The following is a 16,099-nucleotide window of genomic DNA, read 5'->3' as shown; positions in this document are numbered from 1 at the left end:
AAGCCTTCTCTGGACGCTTCACTGAAGGGATAAATGCCAGGGATAAATGAATGCATCAGCCTTTCATCATGATAAAATTATTGACTAAATAATACTAGAGAGTAAGTTTTTCCATGCCACGAGAAATCACAAAATATAAATATTCCTTCTGTTTCTTAGTTTTTGAACCTGTTCACATGTCTCCCCCTTATCCCTACCAAATATAGCCTGAGTTGCAAATTATTTATCATAACGGGCCGCAAATAATTAATATGCTTGATTGATCGTAACATAAATTAGCATACAATCAATGCATTGAATGTTAATGTTGACTAGGTATACAATCGATGCATCAAAATTTTAATGTTGACTAGATATATTAATGCCAATATCATTAATATGCATTCTATATTAAATAACAAACTTTAATGATAATCGGCAGACATTCATGCCGTAAATAAAAAGCTTTCCATAAGTTACTCCATTTTCGATATATACTATAATCCACACAATATGTAGGATACGTTTTTATTTTTTTCAACTATTCTTAAAATATAATATAAAAATTATAATAGATGAAAGTTTCAATAGTTAAAACTTTATTATACATAAAGTAATTAATTCTAATGATAATTAAGCAAAAACACTCATTACCAAACTAAACTTTTCTGAAACAACTTCAATCATTAATATCTATATTACTCATAGCAACCTTGCGAGATGCATAGGATATAATTTTTTATTTTTTTCAATTATTTATAAAATACCATATAATAATATATTGAATTACAATAAATAATAATTTTAATAATTAAATTTTTATTATATATTAAGCAATGAATTTTAAAGATGATCGATCAAAAGTTAAATATAAATTATATCAATTCTACAAGTACCACTAATGATGATAGTAAGATAATCCATTATGAATCACCAATAGTCACTTTCATTAAAGAAACAAATAATATGTTGTTAAAATTCTCTGTCTCCTTGTATGAATTATGAGATCCCTCCTCGTGAACCCTCTCCCCATGTGGGCTCCCAGGTTCAAGCCTTGGGTTGTGTATTCCCTGGACTTGGAAAATTCACCTCGACAGCTCCAGCTCCAGATCCACAAACCAGTGATCATACCTAAAGCATGCAAACTGTACGATAAACTAACACCATAAAGCGAGACACACCACAAGAATCACATATTAAATAACCATGACGTGGACAAAATATAAAATAACACCACCAAAACAAGCTATGGTGAGGCAGCCAAAGCCAAAAGCCCTTTCTGTGACCTAAAAGTATTTTCAAGATTTTTCAAAGTACCAAAAAGGGGGTCCACTTCAATTTACATGACATGTACAAACTGCCTCAACCTTCCAATCTGTTCCATCTAGAAGATTACCATATGTTAGTCACCATGTCAAGTTGATGAGTCTCTGTCCTATGTCCATGTCAGCTGCCACAAGATCATAACTTTCTTGAGCCAGAAGTAGTCTCCAGTTATTTGCCACTTGGATCAGTGATCAAATTTGAACCATCCAAGGAACTTCGGGTGGCATTCTCAGTTTCTAATGCTTGCGAGAATCTCATTTCCTTGAGGATGGCAGCCGCATCATGTACGGTGAATGGAGTTCTGGAAACAAGAGAATGCACCATCAGTACAGGAGGAACTAAGAAATGCTCCCAAGTCTTCAGATACATAAAAGGAAGGAACTTCTGGCAAACTATTTGAACTAATTAGTCATTAAATTTAGAGCAAACAATATCAGTACCCATTGAAGTCAAATTTCACAAAGTGCTGATCTTCCGAAATCTCAATCTCAACTGTAGCCTTGGGATTTGTCTGTTCCCCACAAGACAAGAAAACAGTGAAAAAAGAGGTTAGATGGAACTGAAAACTAATAATGTTGCAGAAATGTCACCATCAAATTTGTTTCTTTTCAGTAAGGTTCCCAAAAGGGTGCAGACTGATGATCATGAACAGACAAGCTGAAAATAAATTAAAAAGAGACGCTGCCGGATAACACCATGGAAACCAAAGTTTGAAAGGAAAGAAATAAGTGCAGCACATAACAACCAATATGCGAGCAAATTTGCATTTTATGGATCTAGGTTTGGCATCTGATGATACGGCGGGCTGCAATGTATAGTTAATCATGATGAATATTGTAGCAGAAGACCGCAGATGGAAGTGGAAGACCCAGAGAGTCAGGAAGTAGGTGAAACAGCAAGGAAGATGCCCCAAAAAAGGTGTCAGATAATGTTTAAAGCATTAAACTAATAGATAGCAAGAACATTTACATGTGAAATGAAGGATGCAACTGGGACAAGTAGACTAGGATCCTAACTTCATCAGATCCATATCCTTACCCATAGTTTGCCTACAGCTTGCAAACCAAGACCTAACCTCCAACCGGATCAATGTGCAAATCTGGCAAATGTGGATCTGACCCGAATAGACTGGATAATATATAGATCTGAAATTGAGGTCTACCTGAAAGAACTCAGCCCACCCCAAAGTGAATCCTACCTGACCTTCTAAAGTTGGACCGTAGGCTTGGCCTAAATCCTACGATCCAAAACTCTTTTACCTGTAAACCCAATTGCAACCCTAAAAAGACTGATGTAAAAAAATAAATAAATAAATAATAAAGAGTAAGCATATTTCCAGATAAAATTTAGAAGTAACAAGAATTATATATAATGAATCAGTCACTTCATGTAAAACCATATACATTTCAGCTTTAATGAGAAACATGACAGAAGAACAATATAATGACTTAGCAAAGACAAGATTAAGGTGTGCGAAAGACAAAAAGAATCATCATCTCACAAGACTTCATTTATCATACTTGTAGTGGCCATAAACTAGAGTAGAAACATACTCGGACCAACAAAAATGGCAGAGCAACGCCTTGAGAAGACACATTTGCTGACTTATGCAACCGTTGGTTTCGCAACATAAGGTTTTGGTGATCTACAAACTTGAAGAAAAGAAAATAGCAAAATATCAGCTAAATGCAAAACTAAGGGACATATATCCTGTTAAATCTTGCTTTTACATCAAATCTAGAACTAATGAAAACAAGAGAAATTATCCTATAAATCACTGAAGCTGCTACCTCGCTAATGAAATGAAAGGCAAAACTTACTTGGTCTTCCAGATCTTTTAAGAATCTTGCTTTCCTTTGAATGCTGTTCATTAGATTCATGCGTACTTCCTTCAAAAAGAACGTATTCAACAAAGTCTATGTGATATTCACATGGCAGAGGATTCAAATTTATCACCAAGAATCATCTAATCTAACACTTTCAACATAAAATTATGAACTACTCAATAAAAACCTATATTATACAACTTTGGTTTTATTAATTGGAACAAAACTTACCTTCAATCCTTTTAGTTCTGCAGTTTTTGTACAAGACCACCCTACCCACCTTATCTCCTTTTTGTCTTTCACAATGGCATCAATTGCCATGAGGACATTAAATGCATCATATACCCTCCGCCGAATATTTTTCTCTTCAAACTGCTCATGTAGACACAACATGATCATATTACTTTCTGGTATCCTACCATACATGCATACTTTTCTGTGTGTGCTTAAGACAAACACCAAAAATTAAAAGTATAAAACCAACCACAAATGAATTAGCACTTGTCTGCAATGGTGCCAATTCTGCTATAATTTCATCAGCAACCTGAAATAGAATAGCCAATTAGTTCAAGTAAACAATAAGTTGAACCACATCACTCAAAATTTGAACACGGACATGAAAAAGAAAAGAAAAGAAATAGCAAGTCCAATTCATACAAAATAGCATGCCACTGAGAGTAAATTGTTGATATGGAAAGAATATTATATATTGGTTTAGATAAGCAGCTACCAAAGGCCTTCAGCTAAAAGCTATTTCTCCCACCTAATTTGAAAGATTTGTTAAGATACATCATTTGAATAACTTATAAAGCAAGAAGTGCTTATATATGAGTGAAAAGAGATTGATAGAAAGTATGCTTCTCCGTTCCACCTGCTGACATGTCTACAATATAATGCTGAACACTTTATGGATGGTACTAAATGCTACATATTTTTGTGCAGAAAATGTTATAAAAACATGTATACCCAGATATTTGATACTCTCATTTGACTCAACTAAGCCTTAATCACAAACTAATTGGGTCGCCTATAGGAATCCTTTTTCTCCATTCCACTATGTTTAGTGCCACACTTTCTGAAAGATGTACAGATATACCAAACTATTTCATAACTTTTTTTAAAAAAAACACAATTATGTTACATGGTCTTCAATACACATGATATTGTAGTCCCTTTATTTTTAAGCCCTTAGTTTCTAACATAATATAAGAGAACATTCATAAGATCTCCAGTGTTTGCTTTAACTTTCAACAACATATGAATCAAAATGAACTGCTAACATGATTTCAGATTCATGTTTCCTTCCCCCTAAACAAATTTCTTATTTGACTTCATGAAGGGATTTATCCCTTTATATAATACATCTGGTTTTGATCAAAAATATCTCCTTTACCACATTATTATAAACAAAAAAATGTTGTTCGTAAACTTACTAAAAATGTTTTTCATGCATGCAATATACCCATAACTTCATGCATAATCAATCTCACTATTGGTAAAATAAGATTCCTCATAAGAGAAATATGTTATACTCAAAGGTCACAAAAATGGAGGCACTTTTAGCTTTTCACTTCAATGTCTCGACAAAAGGAATTATACATTTGGGTTCGCAACACTTTTATGTCCCCATGTACATGTGTATTTACATGGATGCATGCATATGTGTACATGTATCAGTTTTAACTAACGTGATGCATATTTACATGCATGTATATCAGTTCCAACCAAGGTGTAAAAAGACCAAGTGCATGTGTGCTTGTGCATATAGTGAATCCATGCATGTGTGCGAAAAAGATTGGAGTTAGTAGACTTCACCTCATTATATGTTGTTCTTCCCTTCGCCTCGACCTTCTTACAAACTAAAAAGACAACCAATTTACAAGTTATAACTTAAGAAGGAGGGCATTGTAATGAATTCATGAAAAGTAAAAAAACAAAAAAAATGAAGACAGAGGAGAAGAGGAACTAGTAAATGGACACAAAATATGAGAACAGAGAATGCCTATACTCCATAGCAGATTATCATGGGCATCAGAAATCTTTCTCACAAGCATTCCATATATCAAAAACATTTTTTTAATCTTTTTGACAATCTAAATATGCAACTATCTGATGATGGAAAATAATATGAACATATGCATATTCATAAATCCTTATAGATACTATGAAAGCTGAATTGTCAACAAACTGCTTGTAAAGATTGGTTATAATAAATCATTTCTTGCCAACCTAGCATACTGAACTGGCGAAGGCCCCAACCAATGTTTCTTTGGGTTTTTTTCTTCACTTCTGCACTATATTTAGCAAAAAAAAAGCAAAGTTAGCATAGTCAAAAAAGGATGCATTGACAACCCCTATAAAAATCACAAGAAGATGATAATGCAACTGGATCAAACTTAGCAGTTATAACATATACATGACATAACTTACTCATCAGAAACTTGGCATTTTTCACCTTCTTCATGATACAAGTTGTTCAATGCCAAAATATTCTCAGAAGGTGGTGTCATTGCCCTGTCGGTATCTCTTAATGAAGATTTACCACTCCAGTTGATATGCACCTTAGAAAACCAAGAAATAAGTTTATACAGTGTTTATTATCAATTGTAGTTTGAATTAGACATATTAGAGTTACATCAAGATGTATTATAATGCGCAATTGTACTAATCTAAAAGCATTCAAGAATCAAAGTGCACATAGATAGAAATACATAGTAAAAGAGGTACAAGTACATGAATGAGGATCATGAAGAATTAAAACAAAAAAAAAAAAAGAAGAAGAAGAATTTGAGCATTACAACTTCTGCAACATCTAGACATCAGTTAATGAAGAAACAAAGGAAATGCAAAGTTAACAATGATAATAAGAAAATAATTCAAATTAATCTCATCAAACTTTCAAAACAGTGCACAATGAAATCAAGTTCTCAAGTTTGTTAAGTTATTCAACAAAGAGCACAAGGGCCGGAAGCTACATCTAAACTTCAGCTAGCTTCAATGAAAGAAAGAAGGAAGAAAAGAAAGAAGAAAAAGGAAAAAGAAGGAAGAAGACAATGATGATATTTTATCATTGAGGCATAATGAAACCTATCACTTGAGCCTACAGTTCTGTCTGGTACCAGAGATTGAATATGTGCATAACAGAGAGATCACACAAGCCAACAAAATCACATTGTAGAAACAAAAAAGGAAAAAAAATATCAGCACTAAGACCGCATATTCATGGACATCTTCATTACTGCTTCAAATCCACCAAGTAATCTAGTTGGCCTAGAATTTCATTAAGCCTTTGGTCTAATAAAATTTGTGATCCTATCCGATCTTAAAATTCTCCCATCGAAAACAAACTATTCTCCCTTAATGTATCACATATAGTTTATTTCTAAACTAACTTTTCCTGATCTCTTATTGGGCTAATTCATTGACATTCTCATACCCTTCTCAAGTTGAATAAGAAGTCTGCCTTCTTTGCCTCCCTTTCCCAAGCCTTCTATAATTTAATTTGTCCCATTATTAATAAAGTATGTCCCCATGTCCATTAACACTCTACCATCAATATCCCCCCCCCCCCCCAACCCAACCACGGAAAAAAAAAAAAAAAAAAACTGCATTTTCCCTATCTTCCCCCGATTGATTCCATAGTGCTTTCCTTCCATTAATAGCTCATGGTACTAGATTTCCTCCTTCAGGTTTTACCTTTGACATAATTGATGTCCTTCTCCCTCAGGCACATCCATATGTATTTCCCAATGTTTTAAGACAAATTTACACTTGATGGAACCATTATCCTTCTTTCCTTCCTTGAAGATAATATTTAATAAATGACACCCAGATAGAAACTAAATCCACTCTACAGAGTCATTAAAACGCTCATATTTGACCAAACTTTTATCAATCGAGATTACCTCAACTTGTGAATTAAGTATTAGATCCACATTTCTATTGAGCCTACTACTTATATTTCTACAGACGATCCCTTATGTCATGGCCTACAAATTTAATTGCATGCTCATTATAATTCAAGAACTCCCTGCAATAAATATCTAACTTATCACAAAGTTGCCTTTTCAATGTTATCACAAAGTCCCCACTACAAGTGAGCAGAAGAAGAAATGCATTACAAGGAATACGCACTGATCTCCTAAGTGTGTTTATCCAATAAAAATTTAAACACCTATTAGGAATATAAGGAATATTCAGATTGCTTGTTCGTCTGTTTATTGTTCATACGACTGCGCATACTAAGTATACAGATTGTGATTTCTTAGAACTTTGAATTCTACTATATCACGTACTTAAATTCCATTAAATTAACATAATCCAATCAAAGGCCCAAGCAACTCTTAAGCGATAAAAAGGGGAGCATGATCATGAAGGAGAAAGAGAATGTGAGACAAACCCGAGCCTATAGAAACAAAAGGATATAAATATTTGTCGTCACACATTCTTACTTTGAGTACATAACGGAAATCATAGACTCAAAACAAGAAATCAGAACACATAAAGAATACATAAAAAGAGATTCTAGGGCTTATCATCACCCAAAGAAATCAAAGATTTAATCTCAAAACAAGAAATCAGCGAATATAAACTAATAATATAGGAAAAAAACCACCAAGTTCTTCAAACCAAAAAAAAAAAAGGTCCAAGATTTGAAGCAAACCCCAAAAAGTCGATTGCTTCTATAGGGACTGAATCGATGAGAAAAGTAGGGTTTAGAAACGAAACTCGAACTAAACAAGAGGCAAGAGGAGGCGTCGAGAATGCCGAGAGGGAGAAGGGAAAGCAATAAAAGATACGATTACAACGTTGTGATCGACGCATCGCAGCCGTCCTTAGACCGATTTGTTCGGACCGTACCGAAACCTGTTCTCGCGGTGGATCTCGCTTTAGATACGCTCTGATACGCGCGGTCCGCTCCCCAGTTGATCGAAATCGTACAGCAACTTCGCCTTCTTTAATCGCATCCGTTTATCTATCCTCTGGGTTACGTGGCGAAGATCTAAGAATTCGTATAGCATCTTCTATGGGAGATTGCCGTATTATTTTTTCACGGCTCCTGCCGTGGTACGGTGGCGTACACTCGGCCAGCCCGGAGCCTTGTGATTCGGAACTACGCGTGACGCCATAAACAAACAGAAACAAAAAGAGGCAGCGATCAGCCAGCCGTGCCAGGACAGGTTTTGACACATCGGGGCACAGTCATGGTGCACCACGAGTCCATGGTTCTTGATTATATTTAAAAATAAATTAGTAAATTTTTTTTATTTGAATTTAAACATAAAAATAGTTCTCCATTCAAATTTTAAATAATTTTTTTCATTTAAAATATAACTTAAAATAATTTTTCAAATGGCATGAAACAACCAAATTATTCCTATAATTATAAAGAAGCACTACAATATTATAAAATAATACTATATTATTGTAATGTAATATTATTTTATTGTAAAAAAATAATACCTTATTGTAAAGTAAGGATATTATAAAACAGTATTATCTTATTGTAATATAAAGATATTATAAAACAATACTATTTTATTATAAAATAATACTATATTATTGTAATGTAATTGTCACGCCTCCGATCTGAGATCATGAGCCGAAGGTCATGGCAACCGCTGCATACTTATAAAGAACTCTCTCCATAAGCATGCAAAGTATTTCATCACGATATCAATGCATCGTAGCATAATAAAATTTAAATAATTATTATTTAATTTTAATTTAAATAATTAAAATTAAATATCTTACATCCAATAAAGTTTCACTAAAAATATATCCAATAAAATTTTACTAAAAATAAAATAATAGATCTAAGTTCAATGAGGTTGACAATGCTAAATCTCGCCTCTAAAAGTTCTGTCACAGCATTCTTATCCATACTCGCAATTAATTATCTGAATCTGAAAAAAAATAAAAAGAAAAGTAATGAGCTAGACAGCCTAGTAAGTAACAAATATCTCAACTAAATATTTCAGATATTATATAATATTTAAGAATAATATGAATAAACATCAAAATACATTTCATGCTAATTTAATGTAAATCTATTTTTTTTAATATTCATATATAATATAATCATAAATTCGATTCGAATCAAAACACTCATAACTCAACAGTCTCGACTATGACCAATGTTTAACCCCTATTGACGGGGTCCACTGAATACCAGCGCATAACCTCCACTGGTAGGGTCCACTGAATACCAGCGCACAACCTTCACTAACAGAGTCTACTAAATACCAGCGCATAACCCCCACTGACAGGATCCACTGACTACCAACGTATATCTCCATTGGCGGGATCCACTGAAACATAGTTAGGTTGAGAGCATAAATTCGATCTGTATCAAAAAAATACTTTTATATCATAACATATCATAATTTTCACTGAACATATGCATAATCAATAAACCATAGTATTTCAGAATCATTTTTCATTCAAAACATAATTTCATAAATCATACATAATTTTAAAGAATAATTATTTATTTTTAAAATAAATATGAAATATCTTGAAAAGATAATTTATTACTTACTTTTCACAGACCACTGAATGAACAAATCGATTAACCTTTAGAAAATTCTTCAGTACCTATTATTCAAAATTATATTATTGTATTAATTCTAATTCAAAATTAAATCTAAACAAATCCTAAATCAAAATCTCACTTAGAATCGAGCATTTCACTTAACTCGATCAAAATCATCAAAAAGAAATCTTTCACTATGTTAATTTTAGAAAGATAACTTTGAGAGAGATAAATCCATCAAAAGAGAGAAACAGTCTAGAGAGAAAAATTTTAGAGAAAAAAAATAGAGAGAGAAATTAGAGAGAGAATGAGAGGCAAGAGAGTGAGGACAGGAGAGAGAGTCTATTTCTTTTTTTTTTCTTTCTTCCTCTTTTTTTCTTTCTTTCTCTTTTTTTTTCTTTTCTTCTTTTCTTTCTTTTTTTTTCTTTTTTCTCTTTTTTCTTTCTTCTTCCCATGGGTTTTCTTTGGCAGAACAGGAGACCGTGAGGTCTCTTCTTATTTCTTGGACTAGGGGCCACGACTGCCGACTGGAGGTCGGCGACAGCAGGGGCTGCGATGGTACAGTCCAGAGAAAGCCAAATAAGCGGTCGGTGACGGCTTCCAGCGCCAGAAATAGCCAAAAGAGAAGGGGCGGAACAGGGGTTTCTTTGATCTTGATTTTTCGACGAATCTGACCGCTGGCGGCCATGCACACAGGCAAGAAAAGGAAGGGGTGTAAGGGAGGAAGAGGAGCCAGAGCTTACCTTAAGCTCCGGTGACTGTTGTGGCGGGAAATCGAGGCAGGCATGGTGAAAGGCTTTCGCGAGAAATCTCTGACGATCCTTGTCGATTGCTCTTAATTCTTTGATAGAGGAAGAGGGAAGACTTCTTCTCTTTAAATAGGACTGGTGGGAGGAGTTTCACTCTTCCTCGAGACGGATTTTGACTTCGATTAGGAGTCGGTCGGGAGGAAAGAGAAGACTCCCTACAGGAGTCTTCTTCATTCTTTTTTTTTTCTGCTTTAATATCCGTGTTGGGTATTACATTCTTCCCTTCTAAAAAAAAATTTATCCTCAAAATTTTTCCTACTAAGTCCTCAAAAATTCAGATTTTTTTTTAACGTCAAATCATATTATTCTCTAATTTCAAAATCGAATCTTTCATCATAATATCTATCAAATTAAATTACTGTTTCGATCAGTTTGAAAATAATTCAGACCACTATGTTTTCGTTGCATACTCTGATTATAATCTATCAATGTACTTCTGTCGAATCTAAGTTTCTATATCATAATTAATATAAGTTATCATTCCTATGTCCTGCCTATCCACCTACACTCGTATTTTATCTGTGTCATAATCTATCCATTTATGCTCTGATACCATTTTAATTGTCACGTCCTCGACCCGAGATCGCGAGCTGAAGGTCATGGCAACTGCCGCATATATATGAAAAATTCTCTCCATAAGCATGCAAGGTATCTCATCACGATATCAATGCATCACAGTGGAATAAAATTTAAATAATTATTATTTAATTTTAATTTAAATAACTAAAATTAAATATCTTACATCCAATAAAGTTTCATTAAAGATGAAATAATAGATTTAAGTTCAATGAAGTTGACAATGCTAAATCTTATCTCTAAAAGCTCTGTCCCAATATTATTATCCATACTCGTAATTAGTTATCTGAATCTGAAAAAAATAAAAAGAGAGATAATGAGCTAGACAGCCCAATAAATAACAAATATGTCAACTAGACATTTCAGATATTATATGATATTCAAGAACAATACTGTGAATAAACATCAAAATACATTTCATGCTAATTTAATATAAATCTATTTTTTTTTCAAATATTCATATATAATATAATCATAAATCTGATTTGAATCAAAACACTTATAACTCAATAGTTTCGACTATGACTAACATTTAACTCCCATTGACGGGGTCCACTGAATACCAATGCACAATCCCTACTGGCAGGATCCACTGAATACCAGCACACAATCTCTACTGGCAGGATCCACTGAATACCAGCGCACAACCCCCACTAGCAGGGTCCACTAAATACCAGCGCACAACCCTCACTAGCAGAGTCCATTGACTACCAATATATAATCTCCATTGATGGGATCCACTGAAATATAGTTAGACTGAGAGCATAAATCTGATCTGTATCAAAAAATATTTTTATATCATAATATATCAAAATTTTTACTGAATATATGCATAATCAATAAATCATAGTATTTTAGAATTATTGTTTGTTCAAAATATAATTTTATAAATCATACATAATTTCAAAGAATAATTATTTACTTTCAAAATAAATATGAAATATCTTGAGAAAATGATTCATTACTTACCTTTCACAAACCACTGAATGAACAAATCGATTAACCTTTAGGAGATTCTTCAGTATCTATTTTTCAAAATTATATTGTTGCATTAATTCTAATTCAAAATTAAATTTAAATAAATCCTAAATCAAAACTTCACTTAGGATCAGATATTTTACTAAACTCGATCAAAATCATCAAAAGGAAGCCTTTTACTACGCTAATCTTAGAAAGATAACTTTGAGAGAGAGAAATCCATCAAGAGAGAAACAATCTAAAAGAAAAAAAAAATATAGAGAGAGAAAATGGAGAGAGAAATTAGAGAGAAAAAGAGAGGAAAGAGGGTGAGGATAGGAGAGAGAGTCTATTTCTTTTTTTTTCTTCCTCTTTTTTTTTTCTTTCTTTATTTCTCTTTTTTTTTTCCTTTTCTTTTCTTCTTTTCTTTCTTTTCTTTTCTTTTTTCTCTTTCTTCCTTCTTCTTCTTCCCGTGGATTTTCTTTGGCGGAACAGGCGACCGTGAGGTCCCTTTTTATTTCTCGAACTGGGGGCCACCACTGTCGACTGGTGGCCGGCGACAGCAGGGATTGCGACGGTGCAGCCCGGAGGAAGCCAAACCAGCAGTCAGTAATGACCTTCGACGTCAGAAATAGCCAAAAGAGAAGGGGCGGAACAGGGGTTTCTTTGATCTTAGTTTTTCGATGAATCTGGCCGCCGTCGGTCGTGCACACAGGTAAGGAAAGGAAGGGGTGTAAGGGAGGAAGAGGAGCTAGGGCTTATCTTAAGCTTTGGTGACTGTTGTAGCGAGAAATCGAGGCGAGTACGGTGAAGGATTTTCGCGAGAAATCTCTAGTGATCCTTGTCGATTGCTCTTCATTCTTTGATAGGGGAAGAGGAAAGACTTCTTCCCTTTAAATAGGACTGGTGGGGAGGAGTTTCACTCTTCCTCGGGACGAATTTCGACTCTAATTAGGAGTCGGTCAGAAGGAAGGAGAAGACTCCCTACGGGAGTTTTCTTCTTTTTTTTTTTTTTTCTGTTTAATATCCATATTGGGTATTACAGTAATAGTATTATAAAATAGTACTACCTTATTATAAAATAGTACTGTTTCATTGTAAATGAATACTGCCTTATTGTATAAGGGTATAAGTGTTATAAGGGTCATTTCAGCCAAAAATAGGAAGTTGCTTTTAATTTATGTTTGGAATGGGAAACTACTTTTACATAAAACTCAAGTGAGGATCTGCTTTTAATTTGAAAATAAAACTAAAGATTTATTCCTAATTCTCTGTATATTTAAAACTAATTCTGTGCCCACGCACCATATACGAATTTTAGACCACATAATTTTTTATTTTTAAATTAATAATTTATATTCATAAAAAATAAATAAGAAAGAATTCTAGAATTAATATTGGTAAACATTATATATCATTAATAAGCAACAATTTTATAGAATTTACAGCGCTAGATTCATGATAAATAATAGCTTATATATCTATCCATCTAAATTTCTTATCCATATAAATTTCTAGTATCAATCCAATTTCTCAACTACATATAATGGTAGTGCAATGAATGATAAACAATCATCAATGATTTGCTAAACTTTAATTTAATTCACATGAGTGGCTTTAATTGCAAGAGTGTCATAACATAATGATTTAATAACATAATATAATTCACATGAGTAGACTTCAATATAATATTTTAATGATATAATGTTTTTCATTCTATCTTTTTTTATTTTCAACGAGTGCTTTTAAGATTCTTTCGATGCTTTAAGAATGTAATATTTTTATAAATATTATTTATTTATTTTCATGTAACATACTGGATGTTTATTTTGATCTAGATGGTGATTTTTTTGCTTACATGAACAAATTGATGAGCTACTTTTTCTCAATTTCTACTTTCATATATGTATATTAGATTTTGTCATTATCATACATCTAATCCATTATGCATCGGTAAAAGAGTTAAAAATATAAGCCTTAATTACTGAATATAATCCACAGGACATAAAATATTAGCATATAAAAATTGTATATTTAACTAAACTCATTAGTGAAAATTAAACCTTTGCGGTATGCATAAAATAATTATGTATAAGAACTAGATATGAACACATGAAATCTGCTATGAATCTAACATTGGCATATTGCATATCCTTTTTTTTTTCTGGGTAATGCATATCCTATTTTAAGATGCCCCGCTGAAACTATAACTAATCATTATAGCGGTTATATCGACCATTATCTATCTCAAAAAAATATTACATTTAAGTGTTAACATAATTGAAAATAATAGATAACATCATTATTCACAACCATAAAAAGAACAATTTATGTGACACCATTTGACAGAATTGTTCTCTCCACCCACCCCGGTGGACCTCTTAGCGACTGGGTCCCAGAATATTCGAGACCGGGGCGCCAACAGCTTCAGTTGACCCCCGTTTTCATCAGCTCCTGCAGGCTCCATCTCTAGTCGTCAAGCTCGCGGCTAGAACTTAATTTCAGCGGTGCCTATGGCTCGTACCAATGGACGAGAACATCTGGAAAATTGCTTTGGGGTGCTACTTTTCTGCATGCTAAAAGCTGCCTGGGCCCATCTTAATCCCATTGCTCAAGAAATCATGGCAATCAGGAAAAAAGCTAATGCAGCAGAAACAGAATTAGCAAATACTGCTTATGATAAACACGGTAATTGTGCAAAATTTGCTTCAAGAAAGAATTATTAGTCCGAGAGTTGTTTCAGTGAATCATATAATCATGTCATACTTTTGTATATTGAACAGACATCCACCTAACTATGAACAATATAAAACATTACAATTCCAAGAGAAGATAATATATTATATAACTTGATGGAGATCTCGACGACGACTCAAAATCTCTCTGCAGTGATGGTGCCGGGCTGAGCTCAACTGTGCTCTTTTGCAAGATGAGGACAACTTTAAACAGCTTCCTGCAACTGAAAACACGAAAACTTCATGTCATGCCTCAGTTACTCAGGCCACATTAGAGGAGATCTTTTATTAGGCAAGTTCGTCTGACTTGCAAACATACCTTCCATGCTATTCCAGCAAAGTATCATCACAAAGCAAATTTGAAGCTGATAAAGCCTTGCTGAAGGCTGTACAACACTGATGTCGGGCTTCCATGCCAGAATATTGAAATCTATCAACATTCGTGGCAATTGATGGTCTATCATTAGGCCAGACCAAACACACAATGAGGTAACCGTCTTCTCTCTTAAAAATGCCATGCCTAGCACTTTCAGAAATTTTCTTTATTATTTCACTAGATTTATATGCATGACATTTGCTCAGGTTAACTTGCTTGAGTTTCTGTAGGCTATTGCAGCTCTTACACTGCCAGAAAGTCAACTATTTTTACACTAATTCTGAAACCAATAGACATTTGGAACAAGTACATTCAACAAGTTCAAAGTACTGATCGTCAAACTACAGAGAACTGGACTTAGAGTGAAAACATGAAACTAATTAGTTAAAAAACTCAAGATCAATGAGCAAACTATTCAGCTTCGCTCTTAGGAGAGAACAAAATAAATTTTACATATTGTTTTTACCTCATATAAAAGCTCCAGAGCACTCAAGGTTGTCGGCATGTCACGTCTGTTATTGATGTCTACCTCAAATAAGTTCAACAGGTTTAAGTTGTAAACTGCCGATGCAATAAATCTAGAAAGAGCGAAAAAGTTTTTCTATGAGAGCAAAATTCCGTATCCATGCCTGTGACATTCCTTCACATATATTGAGAAGAAATATTTAAGCATGACAAGAATATTTTGCAGAATACATATTGCATAAATTCCTCAAATTATTGTAACTATTTAAAAATATATATATAAAAACAAAGCAAATGGAATTGAATCTCGGAAAATTGTGGAATCAGTAACTTGCAAGGCAAAAAACAGACAACATCCCATTATGACATTCTCTCATTGATATCAACTAAGGAGTAAGGGGCACAACAAGTAGCACATTAACATGGATGTTGGATAAGTCAAGATAAAAAGAGAAATTGTTGCAAGGAATTACATATTACTATTCATAGTTCATGCTCAATTAGTAACTGGATCT

The 16,099-nt window shown here is 33.5% G+C and overlaps 1 protein-coding gene across 11 annotated transcripts; it reads right to left on the bottom strand.

Moving 5' to 3' along the window:
- Positions 1-2: 2 nt before the first annotated feature.
- Positions 3-8,067, bottom strand: LOC105047344 (transcription factor-like protein DPB). 11 transcript variants are annotated; one of them, XR_012142015.1, is made up of 11 exons: positions 7,860-8,053; positions 5,562-5,692; positions 5,361-5,425; positions 4,947-4,990; positions 3,616-3,675; positions 3,363-3,503; positions 3,126-3,221; positions 2,859-2,957; positions 1,746-1,816; positions 1,376-1,606; positions 3-21 (listed from the first exon to the last, which is right to left on the bottom strand). XR_012142015.1 is itself a non-coding variant. In XM_073259120.1 (10 exons), the coding sequence occupies exons 2-10, from the start codon at positions 5,593-5,595 to the stop codon at positions 1,474-1,476; spliced, it is 738 nt and encodes a 245-aa protein (XP_073115221.1). In that variant the 5' UTR covers positions 5,596-5,692; positions 7,940-8,067; the 3' UTR covers positions 1,152-1,473. The 11 variants fall into 11 exon arrangements, 9 of the variants coding, with proteins under 9 accessions (XP_073115221.1, XP_073115217.1, XP_073115213.1 ...); XR_012142014.1 differs by lacking the exon at positions 3-21 and adding an exon at positions 900-1,110; XM_073259120.1 differs by lacking the exon at positions 3-21 and having other exon boundaries at positions 1,152-1,606; positions 5,361-5,420; positions 7,940-8,067.
- Between the last annotated feature and the right edge of the window lie 8,032 nt (positions 8,068-16,099).

Source organism: Elaeis guineensis, chromosome 6 (assembly GCF_000442705.2).
Source record: "Elaeis guineensis isolate ETL-2024a chromosome 6, EG11, whole genome shotgun sequence".
NCBI lineage: Eukaryota > Viridiplantae > Streptophyta > Magnoliopsida > Arecales > Arecaceae > Elaeis > Elaeis guineensis.
Note: the sequence above shows the minus strand (reverse complement) of the source record. Positions and strands in the feature narration are given on the sequence as shown.

What these genes read in the sequence shown, in the direction of transcription:
- LOC105047344 (XM_073259112.1), bottom strand. Translation starts at nt 7,955, where the DNA reads ATGCGTCGATCACAACGTTGTAATCGTATCTTTTATTGCTTTCCCTTC. An exon ending in TTGCCTCTTGTTTAGTTCGA is followed by an intron (nt 5,693 to 7,859) that starts GTTTCGTTTCTA and finishes TGGTTTTCTAAG; the next exon opens with GTGCATATCAACTGGAGTGG. An exon ending in CAGAACTAAAAGGATTGAAG is followed by an intron (nt 3,222 to 3,362) that starts GTAAGTTTTGTT and finishes AATATCACATAG; the next exon opens with ACTTTGTTGAATACGTTCTT.